General features: G+C 42.3%; 1 protein-coding gene across 3 annotated transcripts in view; it reads left to right on the forward strand.

The window, feature by feature from the left end:
- Positions 1 to 14,948, forward strand: part of sdk2 (sidekick cell adhesion molecule 2) — a 659,639-nt gene that overhangs the window by 401,089 nt on the left and 243,602 nt on the right. For all 3 annotated transcript variants that reach the window (XM_033044544.1, XM_033044545.1, XM_033044546.1), the window contains exon 6: positions 11,415 to 11,526. In XM_033044544.1, coding sequence (XP_032900435.1) covers positions 11,415 to 11,526 — 112 coding nt within the window. The remainder of the gene's footprint in view (positions 1 to 11,414; positions 11,527 to 14,948) is intronic.

Consider the following 14,948-nt stretch of genomic DNA (forward strand, 5'->3'; position numbering starts at 1 on the left):
ATCAGTACTTGGTATCATCTAGTAATGGGAAGTACTGTCACAACAATAATCATCACCCACAGATCTATGCAAATCCCGTCTGTTCTGGAATTCCTGGCTAGCCTCCATTACGATGAGAGGCTCAGTCATAGTGCCATCAACTGCGCCAGAAGTGCTCTGTCAACATACCTGTCGAAGGTACAGAGCGGCATTCTGTTGGGACACACCCTGGTAAACAAACTCATGAGGGGCATTTTTAAAATTAATCCCCAAGAACCAGGTACTTCCAAATATGGGATGTGAGCATTGAACTGACCATGTTAAGAAACTGGTCTCCAGCTACAGCTCTGTTCCTACGGAAACTGACTATGAAAACAGTCATGCTGATGGTCCTGGTCACGGCACAAAGGGTCCAGTCACTACAGAAAATAAGGTTGGACAACATGATTAATTCATCTGGAATTTAAGGTTTACATCAGTGTAGTAGTCATACAGAACAGACAGGGGTCAACACGCCTAAAAAACAGAATTCAGAGCCTACCCTACAGATGGTCGTCTCTGTATTATAACTCACTTACTATCATACATGAAGTATACTAAGATCATCAGAGGGAAGAAATGTCACTTTAATCAGCTACTAACAGCCATTCAAAACAGTGACAGTCCAGACCATCTCTAGATGGCAAAAACAAGTCCTAAATAGGCTGGAGTGGACACTAGCATTTCAAATCGCACTCCACCAGGGCTGCAGCTACATTGGCAGCTATGAAGTTGGACGTACCAATGGACCAAATCCTCAAGACAGCAGGATGGTCAACGGAGGAACTTTCCAACGACTTTATAACAAACCAGTCATTGAACCTGGAACATTTGCAGAAACAAATTTAAGTTCTGTAATATAATTTATCCCATAAATAGGGGCAATAATTGGTGTTAATATTTTTACTGTTGGGTTTCAATATCGTATTGATGTCTAATGATGTTAATTCTATTCTCCCCAAAAATCAAGGCAGATGTGATGCATGGACTCGTTCTACGGCATGAAATCACAGAGCTTTAAAATCTTCACGTAGTCACTCACGTGACTCCGAAGTAAAGTAGTAAGATTAAACGAGAACTTACCAGTCTGAAGTTTGATCTTTATTTTATGAGGAGGAACGTTGAGGGAATACGTGCCTTCCGCTCCCACCCTTGATCATATCCTGAACTGGTATCTCTTCTCTAATCTTACTATGTTTAGTCATTATCAGTTATCTGTGATTTCACACCGCTGCTTTGAAGAATGACACGCATGCGTCCTGGCGGGCTTCTTCACGTATTCCCTCAACGTTCCTCCTCATAAAATAAAGATCAAACTTCAAACTGGTAAGTTCTCGTTTAATCTTACTATTCTTTCTTCTTTCATTTCATATTTATGGGGACTCAGTTCCAATGTTCTCCAGTCCTCATTTTCTTTAATTTATTTCTGGTAGAGCCAGTGCCTCACAGCACCAGATTCCATGCTCTAACTTTCAATTAACCAATCAATTAATTTCTCATTACAAAACTATATTTCCCATATGACAAACAACTAGCCAACAAATGCAGGGCAAACGGTGTTGAATTTCAAAGTCATCTCTCAAATCCCCCCCCCCCCCCCCCCCCACATGACCTTGTCCTGTAGTTCCCAGCTAAAAATATTCAATTTACACCGGAGGCTAAAGGTGTCACTGTGACATTGTCTCAAGGAGAGTGTATACATACTTCCACTGGCCCTTAATGGTGGACAGGCACATACAAGGAGGCATGTAGATGTATGTATACCTTTTTCCCAGGGAAGAAATATCGACGACCAAAGGGCATAGCTTTAAAGTGAGAGGGACAACGTTTGAAGGAGATGTGTGGGGCAAGATCTTTTTACACAGAGGGTAGTGGATGCCTGGCATGTGCTTCCAGGGGTGACGATAAATGCAGACACAACAGTGTCTGTTTAAAAGGCTTTTAGATGGGCACATGGGTTGGCAGGGAATGGTGGGATATGAATAACGTCAGGTTAGTTTAACTTGGCATCATGTTCAACACTGATGTTGTGGGTCAAAGGGCCTGTTCCTGTGCTGTGCCGTTCTATGTTAAAAAATTATTATTATATTCTTCGGTTGATTCTTTTATATTTGTTTTTCTCTTGTCATTTGATTATAACGAATTTTACTTTTGAATTAATAATTTGCCTTTTGAAGGAAATCCTTTGGAACTGAAAATACCAGTTATCCAGACAGTAATCAGAGCGAACATGCTATTGGCGCAGCGCTCATATTGCCATTGAATTAAAAGTTGGTTGAAGATGTGCAGTATTATTTTGGCTTGTGAACCAGTGCATAGGCTGTAGCTCAGGAACTCTGACATTCACTTTTGCCTTTGGCACAAAAGGAAGTGAAGAATTGACGCCTGTTCTTTGCACATACTCTTCACTAGATTATGAATTTTAAAGAGCCCTGAGCAAGTCTCCAGGTTTCAGATAATCCTGTTAGTCTCCTGCAGAATTTAATTTGCAGTAAATCTCCACAGACTGACATAACAATGTGGTTTTTAACAGTTGTTCAGACAAATTTACCACATTCAAAGTTTATCCCATTCAAAGCCATTCATTTGTACCTTGTTACTGACAGAAGTACCGGCCATGAATGTTCCTTGTAACATGAAGAACCTTTTTGATGAAGCATTAAATAAGTCAGTATGGGCAAAGTTCCCAAATTCAAGCAACTCTGGGCTGCCTTGAGTAAATAATGGGAAACTATCCAGAAAGTGGAACGATGTAGGAAGAAACTGTGGATGCTGGTTTAAACTGAAGATAGACATCAAAAGCTAGAGTAACTCAGTAGGTCAGACAGCTTCTCTGGGGAAAAGGAATGGATGACATTTTGGGCCTCTCTGGAGATGCTGTATGACCTGCTGAGTTACTCCAGCATTTTGTGTTTATCTTTTGAAAGTGGAACTGCTTCTCTTCCCAACCATGCCTTTCGCTCATCCATCCTTCGCCATTGCATTAGAGTTACACGGCACTGAAACGGACCGTTTGGCCCAAATAGTCCATGCCGATCAAGATGCCTCTTCTCAGTAGTCCCATTTGCCCACGTTTACCCATATCACTCTCAACCTTTCCTATCCATCTACCAAAGTCCAAGTGACTTTGAATTGTAATTAAATGCTGGTTTCTGCTTTCTCCTGGCCTTTTACTCTTTCTTCAGAGGAACCATTTAGAGCATCCTTCTCCCACAACGTGAAATAAAAGAGTAGAATAGTGAATAGGAGGTCATACTGCGGTTATTTTATGATATTGGTGAGGCCACATTTAGTGTTCAGATTGGGGCACCATGTTATGGGAAAGATGTTGTCAAGCTGGAAAGGGTGCAGAGAAGATTTACGAGGATGTTGGCAGGACACAAGGAACAGACCTATGGGGAGAGGATGAGCAACTAGGATTATATGCCTTGGAGCGCAGGGGGATGAGAGGTGATCTTATGAAGATTCACAAAATCATGAGAGGAATAGATCAGGTAAACACACTCTTTTGCACAGAGTAGGGGAATTGAGAACCAGAGGACATAGTTTTAAGGTGAGGGGGGAAATTTTTTATAGGAGCCTGAGGGGTAACTTTTTTATTCAAAGGGTGATAGGTGTATAGAATGAGCTGCCGTTGGAGGTAGTTGAGTCAGTTACTATCGCAATGTTTAAGAAGCCTTTGGACAGGTACACGGATAGGATTTGTTTAGATGGATATGGGCCAAAGGCAGGCAGGTGGAACTAGTGCAGATGGGGAATGGTGGTTGGCACGGGCAAGTTGGGCCACAGGATCTGTTCCCACGCTGTATAACCCTATGACTCAATGAAAATTGCTTTACCATTCAAGATGTGCTTGGTTTAATTCCCACCAGCAATGCTACATCCCATGGACAAAGATTGGCCTGAATCCCCTTTCAGAGGTTGAGGGACAGTGTGTCCGACAACATTTCCTGGTTATTGTAATCCACAAACTTTAATGTCACTGTCCAATTAATGCATTAGCTGTGCTATCATTGTACATCAGTCAAGTGCCTTTTGAAATAAGGGGTCACCCATTTCAGATGAAGGTGACAAGGAATTAATTCTCTCAGATCTTTGTGGACATCTGTAATTATCTGTCCCAGAGGTGGAGTCATTGGATATATTTATCAAGGACAATTTTATCAAGAAGGGAGTCAAGGGGATTGGAGGAAGTGAAATGTGGTCTCAATTGGATCAACTCTGTCCTTGTTAACGATGGTGTGGGCTCAAGGGCAAGACTGGCTGCTACCCACTCCTGTGTCTTGGTCTTAGCTTCTTATGCAACATCTACAACAGTGAACAAGAACAAAATAGCGCATTGGTGATAAATATAAAGAGGTGGCCGTTAATCAGTTAAGGCTGCACCATAATAAATTTGAAGTTAATAAACAGTCAGTTCCATTTCAAGTTCATTAGCTGTGAGGATGTTTTCAAATCGTTTGTGGTTTGTCGAAGGATTAAAATGGGAAAGGTGGAGATACAAAGAATATATTGGAGTCAGGGGATATGGGGAGAAGGCAGGAACGGGGTACTGGTTGGGGATGACCAGCCATGATCACATTAAATGGCGGTGCTGGCTCGAAGGGCCGAACGGCCTATGCCTGCACCTGTTGTCTATTCTTTATTGTCAAAGTTTCCATGAGATATGGTTCTGGCCACAAAGAACAGGAAGCAAAATCAGGTTAGGCTCGGAAAAGAGTTAACGGAGAACAAAAAGATATTGAACAAATAACAGAGGGCTCAGCAGGTCTGGCAGCATCTGTGGAAGGAATGGACAGTTGATGTTTCGGGTCGGGACCCTTCTTCAGCCTGATCCAGTTATGCAAAATGTATTGTGTAAGAAGGAACTACTAAATGGTTTAAACCGAAGATAGACACAAAAAGCTGGAGTAACTCAGCAGGACAGGCAACATCTAGACAAGGAATGGATGACATTTTGGGACGAGACCCTTCTTCAAACTGGTTAGGGATAAGGGAAACGAGAGATATAGACAGTGATGTGGAGAGATAAAGAACAATGAATGAAAGATATGCCAAAGAGTAATGATGATAAAGGAAACGGGTCATTGTAAGCTGTTTGTAGGATGAAAATGAGAAGCTAGTGCGACTTGGGTGGGTGAGGGATAGAGAGAGAGTATTGTATTGATGGGAGCAGGCTTACAATCAGAAACAAGAAGAATTTGTAGCAAAGGTAATTTAATAATTGTGTGGGTACAGCCAAGACTGGGTGAACCAAGTTGGTAAAAGTTAGTTTCTCAGCTTTGTTTATGGGTTCAAATCTGTTCAGATTCCTGGACAACATGTTCTGGGATCTGGAGTGCATTGCCGTTGAACCTCGCCTTGTATTAGGTTAATTACTAATATCATGATCCTTGAGGGAAAAATAAGCAGATTGCAATGGCATTTTGGTTTTGAGAGGAACACAATTCAGTCAGGAGCAAGGTCTTGAATTTAAATAAAGTCAATCATTTTATAGGCAGTGTGAGTTAGCCAAGGTGGAATGGAAATTCGACTGGCAGTGTGACTGGGGAAACAGACGCAAATATTGAAAGAAATATTTAATTATTCTCAACAAATGTTCATTCCATTGAGAAAGAGAAATTCCACAGTCAAAGTTTACTGAAAAAAGTCAAGGAGAGCAAAATATTTTTTTTTAAAGCAAGTCTTGTAATATCATCAAGCATACTAGTTACCCTGAGGCCCCACAGTTTAGAGATCAGATAAACAGAAACTTGATAACAAGTGAGGAACCTTATATGAATAACTGGCAGGAACGTATTAAAAATACTTAAATATTAAAAGGAAGTAGGAAAATTAAATGTTGGGATTTGGATGGAGACAGGATAAATTATAAATGGGAAATTTAATAAGCATTAAATAAATATTTTGTATCTTCACTGAAGAACACAGCAACATATTGTGGAAGCAATGAGAGATTTAATTGTTGTACAGAGAAAATAATAGAAAGTTAAAAGGGAACTAAAACAAAAAAAGCCTTATTTCGGACAATCTGCATTAGAAGTGGCTGCAGATACATCCACCACTCGCTGAGTGGAGAATGTTGCCCATCAGGTACCTATTAAATCCTTCCTCTCTCACCTTAAATCTACGCCCTCTAGTTCTTGCTTCCCCTCTGTGAGAAAAGACTCTGTGCATTCACCCTATCTATTCCCCTCATGATTTTATATACCTCTATAAGATCACCCCTCAGCATCTGACAAAATGTTTTTCGTTAAAAAGACTAGAAATCTCTTCAGACCGAGTTGGTTTATTCTTGCGCCTCTACCGTGACTGATCGAAGTTGAGATAAGCACGCCAGACCTCAAGATCCCAAGTCACCAGTAATGATGCTCTGTCCTGAACCACAGGAAGATATTCATATTTCCACTCCCAGTTGTGGGGTGATTCAGTACTCCTGCCCTTCACATTCTCCGCCTCCTTTCATTTACAAAACCAGCATGAAAGTTTAATTCCGTTGTCCAGTTTCCATAGAAAACTAATGAAGAGCCTGTCACACCATTTGTAATAATTCCTCAATGTTTTCATTAAATGCTTGTCAGTTTAGATTTGCCTTCTTGAAAGCATAAAAGAATTGGAGAAAATTAAACTCTGTTCAGTTTCGGATTTACTTAAATTTGAATTCATTTTAGTTTGCACCAATTATCAAATGTAGTAATAATAAATAATAAATTTTATATTTAATGGGCGCCTTTCATACAAAATCTCAAGGACACCTTACATAGTAATCGGAATAAAAACATATAATCGGAGTAAAACAAGTAATTAAAGACATCACAATGACACAAATTAAAAACAGAATTCAATCCAAAAACAGAAAATCAAAAACACAGTGTGAAGAGAGAGCAGTGGCAACCAATTCGTGCCAGCGTCCACTCTCCCTTCACGGCAGCCATCTTGGACACAGACCTACAAGAGTGCTGCACTAAAAGTGGTTGAAGGTTGGATTCTGCCAGTTCTACTGAAGTTCATGCAAGATTTCCTGAGTTCACAATTGGGTAGTTCTTTAATGAACTCTCTTCCAAATAATCAGCTGTTCTAACCTTCAGCTTTTGCCGATCTCTGGTATTCCAAGTATTGTCACAAATCTGAATAATAAGCAATTTGGTGATATTACTCCCTGCTTCCACCTCACCAGTTTGAGAATGTGAGCAAACATGAATTTTAAGTTAATTTCCCATCTTTTTCATACAGGATGTCCTAGTGTTCGTTGCCACAGGCTCCAAAGAGGCTACACATAAATTGTCTGTTAGATTAATTTTTAACTTGCTGGTAATAACAGCTTTAGATTTAGGATTCATCTATCAGTGAGGCAACAGAGCTTTAAAAAAAAACATTCCTGGCCTTCAAGGTGGCAACATATCAACAAGACAGATCGGGGTAGAATAAAGAAAGTGTGAATGGGATTGCAGAATTTGGCCTCAAGGATTTTGGTGCCATTATGGGAAATTTGACACCCTTGAACTGGTGTTTACAAAAACTGAATTTACTTTTAATGAGATTAATGTATCAAATATAGAGTGCCACATGGAGGTCTGGAGCCGAGAGTGAACTGCCAGTCATTGATCACCATATAACCATATAACCATATAACAATTACAGCACGGAAACAGGCCATCTCGACCCCTCTAGTCCGTGCCGAACACATAATCTCCCCTAGTCCCATATACCTGCGCTCAGACCATAACCCTCCATTCCTTTCCCATCCATATAACTATCCAATTTATTTTTAAATGATAAAAACGAACCTGCCTCCACCACCTTCACTGGAAGCTCATTCCACACAGCTACCACTCTCTGAGTAAAGAAGTTCCCCCTCATGTTACCCCTAAACTTCAGTCCCTTAATTCTCAAGTCATGTCCCCTTGTTTGAATCTTCCCTACTCTCAGTGGGAAAAGCTTTTCCACGTCAACTCTGTCTATCCCTCTCATCATTTTAAAAACCTCTATCAAGTCCCCCCTTAACCTTCTGCGCTCCAAAGAATAAAGCCCTAACTTGTTCAACCTTTCGAAGAACAATCACCAATTGTTAATCATTGGCTGCCAATTATTGATACCAGGTACTTTGCCAGTTTCACTGCTTCTCTCAGCAATCATCTTTAAAAAACCTTGCGATGGAGAAAGGATGTCAGCTGTAAAAAATCTTTAATTGTGACAAACGATAGACACAAAAAGCTGGAGTAATTCAGCGGGACAGGCAGCATCTCTGGAGAAAAGGAATAGCTGACGTTTCGGGTCGAGACCCTTCTTCAGACTGTCCCATTACCAATACCGTCACTAGCTGGTAACTCTATAGTGTAGCTCACTGTGAAACCTGAGCAGAAACAGAGGCAAGAGCCTCATTTTTATATTTATTTCACCTGTCTATAATCAAAGATTGACTTTACCCAGATTAAATTGGGTTAACAAATATTTGCAGCTGAAATCGTGTTGTCCCAGAAAAGCTCCAAGAGAGCAGGTGGTACAGCTGAAATCATGTTGTCCCACCAGCATGCGACTGCATGCGGCGAGCACGACCTAACGTGGTCGCTTGAGCCGTACGGCCTCGCGGGGCCGGTCCCACTTCGATCGCCGGAGCCGTATGGAGTTGTGCGGGGCTGGTCCGGACATCGCGCAGGGCTCCATAAAACTGGAATAGGTGATGTTTCAGGTCAAAACCCCTCTTCAGACTGAGAGTCAGGGGAGATGGAAACTCAGCGTAGAAATAGACTGTTGTTCTGTATCCATTGATAATAGATGATATCCCACAGAGTTGGGAAGTCTGGCAGTAGAGTAAGGCAAGGGTAAATGTAGTCCTTCAACATACTTCCAAAACAAAGTACTTCAAGACATAAAGAAGCTTCCATCTCAACAACCTCTAATCCTACACTTGCACTGGGACATTGGGATCAGACACACTGGGTCTGGCTGATTTTGCTTTCCATGCCACACTACCTGCTGTACAGGTTCTGACCATCGGCCTCTGTGGAGCCCGGCAGCCCATTACTTGTTCATGCTTTCAAAAGACTTCCAAACTCTTTCATACAAGGGACTTATGTTTATAAAATGAACTGTTATTTTTGTATCCATCATTAGTCCCACAGAGTTGGGATGTCTGGCAGTAAAGTAAGGTAAAGGTAAACTGAGACTAGTAGCTCAGATATCAGAGGGGATTTGGCAGAGGGTGAAGGCTGGCTATTAGCCAGCACTGTCATTGCCTTTAGCTGGCACGTATCAGACAAGCTCACTTAACAGGCTCATCCGTAGATCAATTCCTCCCTCAAATAGATTTTACTCTGTTTATGGAGCAAGCTCATTGCAGATAATCAGAAAAAAATTAATATTTCTTCCAGGTCGCATTGTTATAGTGTCATAGTGTCGTACAGCATGGAAACAACTTGCCCATGCCAACCAAGATGCTCCATCTACACTAGTCCCACCTGCCTGTGTTTTGCCCATATCCCTCTAAACCTTTCCTATCCATTATTAGTTAAAGCTATTAAAATATCTTGACATGGATACATTGAAGTGTCCGATCTGTGTAGTTATCAAGTCTGCTTTAGATATTTGCATTAATTTATTTTTGTGGCTTGAGAAATATTGATAATATTTCTGTTTCCATCATGTTCAGCCTTAGATCGACACAAAGTGCTGGAGTAACTCAGCGAGTCAGGGTGGAGCGGAACCATCCTTTTTCTCCAGAGATGCTGCCTGTCCTGTTGAGTTACTGCAGCATTTTGTGTTTATCTTTGGTATAACCAGCATCTGCAGTTCCTTGGTTCTGCAATCTATGCTTAGCCTTATAATAGCATCCGTGACTTTGGGAAAATGGGTTTCAATTGCAGCCCCAGGCAAAAGTGTGTATCGATTAATGTGTAATGCCTTAGTCATTGACCAGCGGTCCTTAAAGACTATCATAAGTCAGCATATCCGTTGGTTGGCAGTCGAGGTAAGGTGAGCAAAGAAAGAGCAAAGCGATCTTCTCCTGCTTCTGGTTTGTATTTTCGTATGGCACAAGAAGAAATGTTCTTACACAACGAGGGACGAGAATCGTAAATGCTTTGCGGGGGAAGGTGGAGGGGACAGATTGAATTGTAGCTCTCAAAATTAACTGGTCAGCATCAGAGAGGCAATAATTGCTGTAGTGTAGAGGGTGGAGAGTGGGACAAGCTGGTTTGCTACTACACAGGGCTAGAATGAGGTCTATGGGCCGAATGGCCTACTTCTGTGTTGAACCCCTTCTGGGATTTGTTTCCCTTGCACCATAGTTCATCTAATTTTGCAAGATTTCTTCTGGCATATCTGGCCATTCAGTATGGAGGAATTCTGCCGTAACCATCTGGTGGTGTGTGTGACTGGCGCTTTTGGCTGTGTAACACAGTTAGAAACACAGGGAATGTCTCAGTCACTTTAAATACTACAGCCATGGAGCTTTCACTGTGAGGAAAGGCTATCCTTCTGTCAGTGAATAGCACCTTTCATTCTTGGAGCGATAGGGTTGTAAATCAGTCTGAAGAAGGATCCTAAACCGAAGCATTCGTCAATTCCCTCCACAGATGCTGCCTGATCCTCTGAGTTCCTCCAGCACTTTGTATTTTGCTCGATTCCAGCATTTGCAGTTTCTTGTGTCTCTCTTGTTGAAAGTCTTACTGGAGATGAATTTTGGATGTGAGACTGCTTTGATTTCATTTGGGTGGATTGGATGCTAAAAGGAGAGCACAGGAAAATCTCACACCAGAGAACCGATACTGCGTTAATGGGCAGCGAAGCCTTCTAGAGATCCACAGCAAATCTCTTAACGCCGCTTTGAACAGTTTTTCCCTGCACCATGTTGGGAACATGTCCATTTCATTTCAGTAGTTTTAGAAGAAAACATCCCATTAAAACTGAAGATAGACACAAAAAGCTGGGGTAACTCAGCGGGTCAGGCAGCATCTTGGGAGAAAATGACTAGGTGACATTTTGGGTTGAGACCATTCTTCAGACGTAAACCAGCATCTGCAGTTCCTTCCTACACATTAAAAGTGGAGACTTTCCTGTTTAAAGATTAAAGTTGAATCATTGTGGATATTCATAAGTTCATAAATTAAAAGAGTAGAATTAGGACATTCAGCCCATCAAGTCTACTCCGCCATTCAATCGTGGCTGATCTATCTTTCCCTCTCAACCCCATTCTCCTGCCTTCTCCCCATAACCCCTGACACCCGTACTAATCAAGTATTTTGTGCAGTTACCTCCTTTTTCACCTTTGCTCCGGACACCACGTAGTTTGCAGTAGTTTGATTATATTGGCATTTATAAAAGTACAAATTCTCAAGTGTGCACGACCTTTAAAAATAGTTCCTTTCAAGGGTTGTTTTTTTCTTTTTGTGTTGTAGATACCGGTGCTCCTGCAGATCCCATCGCTCCAGTTATCATCATCTCACCCAGGAACATCAGTGCTGTGCTGGGCTATCCAGAGGTGACACTGGAATGTGTGGCCAACTCCAGGTCAGTGCCTCGGACTTCCACCATCGTCTCGCGTGGAAATAATTGGATGTGTCTGTGCATGTCTGCCAATTTCTTTCTAGAGAATAGAAACTGCTGGTTTATTGTGAAAAGCAAAGTTTGTAGATGTGATTAATGAGCAGAATATTAGCAAGACTTTTATTCCGAAGAAAGATTTGAAAGTCTTTTGGATAGGTGGGAGTAGTGTGGTGTTGGTCGGCATTGTGAAGTTGGGCTGAAGGGCCTGCTTACATGCTGTATGACTCTATGACTCTCCAGTCTTAAAGACACAAATCCTGGAACAACTCAGTCGGTAGGCAGCATCTGTGGCGAACATGTATAGGTGACGTTTCGGGTTGGGGCCCTTCTTTTGTTGCAAAGACATTGCTTCCACAGTTTCAAATAATCAGTTCTGGTCAAAAGTGCCACAAATTTCAGAGTTTTAATACTAATGCAAACTGATGCAATAGTCATTTGAAATTGTTTTCATGAATCATATTAATTGCTTTTGGAATCACCAATAAATTACAAACTACGAAAAAAAACATAGATTCTATATTAAATAAAGATTCTATTTAAAAGGCATGTAGGTGAAATATCATATCGGGCATAATTGGGTGAGTTCCAGAATAACTCGGGGCAGAATTACTCATTACTGCATGCCGATCCCGTTGCCTCTCCTGAACCTGTACTGTTACTGTGGCAATCAAAAGCTTCAGGTGTCAAACCCGAGCTGGAAAATGGTGTCGATCTCTGGAGCGCACGGGAACAGACACTCCGGGTTTCTAGACAAATCAGAATTGCTCTCTCAACTTGACAGACACACCTGTCTGTCCCCCCCACCCTCACACCTGTTAAACCCCATCCACAAATCTCTTAGTCCCGCCACCCACACACCTGCCCATGACCCCACCCACACACCTGTCCATGACTCCCCCCCACCCAATACCTGTCCGTGTCTAAACCCACACCTGTTCATCCGCCCTCACACCTGTCCATCTCCCCACCCATCCACACACCTGTCCATGTCCCCACCCACACACCTGCCCGTGTCCCTCACTGTACCCCGTTCACACACGTTCCCACCCCAGTTCCCACAAGAGAAACGTTTCAGATCAGTGGGCACCACCCATGGACTGGACAATGCAATGCAGACATTGCTCCACATGTGCAATCACCTGTTGTATTGATAGCACGTTTCATTCTGTGCAGGTGTTCATGACCCTGAAAGGACACAAAGTGCTGGGGTGCAGCAGGTCAGGCAGCTTCACTGGAGAACACGGACAGGTGAAGCTTTGGGTTCAGACTCAGACTGAAGAGGATCTCGACTCGAAACATCACCTATCCATGTCCTCCAGAAGTGCTGCCTGGCCCGCTGAGTTAACTCAGCACTTTGTGTCCTTTTGCTTAATAACCAGCATCTGCAGTTCTTTGTTTCTACATTTATGACATGGACTTGCTCTCCCACCTACACGCATTTGGAAATAATTTATCTTTGCCTGCTCCTGGAAACCCTTTCAGAATGTTTGACCTATTCTTCATATTTCTTGAGAAGAGAGCCCCTTCTTTCCAATCCACATGCACTGGCTTTGTAACATCATGTGGCCAGTGTCTGTAATCTGGGTGTGATAGAGACAGCAAATTAAAAAGCACTTTAACCCTCTTTCCTCACAATGGCATTTGTAATTTCTGTGAGAGTGAAAGTACAACCCAATGGGTCTCTGTCTTGGTTTCCCTTGTTTCAACAGACTGAAAATTATTACCTTATGCTCACCACTTAAGTCTCATTCATCTTTTTACAAGGAGCAGTCAGAAATGATGGCAAAATAATGACACATTTCAACAATGTAAGAGGTGCTTAAGTGTCATAGGCAAGGATTGCAATGAATTTGTTTTCAGACGTTTCAGTAGAGATGCACTTCATCAGTCGTCATCTCTACAGAATTCAAATGAAACTCAGTTTGGTGGTGACTCCAAGCCGCAGCGTGGACTGATGTCAATGTGCTTTATGTTTTATAAAATGTTAGAATTATAAATCTAGCAATGCATGGAGGTGTGCCGCAGCGACACAGAAGTAACTCATTTAACACCCTCTGCGGAAGTACCGAATGCATGGGCACTTCTCCTACCGGGTCCTGAGAGTTCACACGTCCAATCTTAAGGTGGAGGCTGAAACGATGGTGGCATTTGATAGGCTTTTAGACAGGCGCATGGATATGGAGGGAATGCATCATGTACAGGCAGGCAGGGGAAATTAGTCTAACTTGGCATCATGTTCAACACTGACATTGTGGGCTGAAGAGCCTATTCTGTACTGTACTGTTCGACCTTCTATGTTGAAGGAAAATCACTGGTTAGATATGATCGTTCCATATCTTACATATTACTACACCATTTCCCTAGTTTCGTTGTGACTAGATTGAATGCTTAGTGGATCTTTAACCCTATTTGCCCAGAGGAAGCTTTCTATCTGGGCAATCCTTGCTTGTCCCTTGGTTCTAATTCTAACCGAGATAGAAGGAAGACACAAAGTGCTGGAGTAACTCAGAAGATCACTGGAGAACATGGATAGGTGACCTTTCAGGTTGGGACCTATCTTCAGACTGATTGTAGAGGGGGGGGGGGGGGGGGGGGGGTGAGTAAGAAAGCTGGAAGAGAGGAGGGTGCGGACAAAGCCTGGCAGGTAATGTGGATGCAGGTGAGGAGGGCTTTTGATTGGCAAATGGTTGGGCAAAGGTCAGAAATGGAAAGATAGAAGGTACAAAACAAGAGGATTGAAGAGTTGCGAATTGTGAAGCTAGAGGAAGGAATGTAGGTGGAAGGGGAGAGGTAGGTGCGAGTCCAGGTGGGAAGGGAGGGGGAAGATGGGAGAGGTGGAGGAAAAAAGGAGAGGGGGAGGGTTATGTAGTTACCTAAAATTGAATAACTCAGTGTTCACATCATTGGGTTGTGACTTCCCAAGGGGAACAGAAGATGCTGTTCCTCCAGTGTGCCTGTGGTCAGGCAGAATGAGGACTTTCTAATGGTCCTTTTCAATGTGTCCGTCAGTCCCGGTTAGACAAATGGACACCCACTGTTGTTTCACCTGATACCCAACCAACAAAGTCACAGTCGATTACTTGACGTGTAAATACCAGTTGGCAGAAAGAATGGGTGAAGAGGATGCACTTTCTCATTTTCTTTGTGGAGCCAGATGAACAAATACATTCTTGCAGGTACCAAGGGGGAACGCCTTTTCTCTCAGTGCTGTTTGCTTTAGTCAGGATTCCTCAAACAGTTGAAGGTTAAGTCTAGGTGGAGTGCATTGGCAGTGGATGTGTTCCACAAAAACCCCTGTTTTAATTTCTCCTTGTTTGAACAGAGAGGTGAAAGTCACACATGGGTTTGAAAAACAATCACACAAGTTTAGTTAACCTTTTCACAAG

The sequence above is a fragment of the Amblyraja radiata genome, chromosome 26, assembly GCF_010909765.2.
Source record: "Amblyraja radiata isolate CabotCenter1 chromosome 26, sAmbRad1.1.pri, whole genome shotgun sequence".
NCBI classification, from domain to species: domain Eukaryota; kingdom Metazoa; phylum Chordata; class Chondrichthyes; order Rajiformes; family Rajidae; genus Amblyraja; species Amblyraja radiata.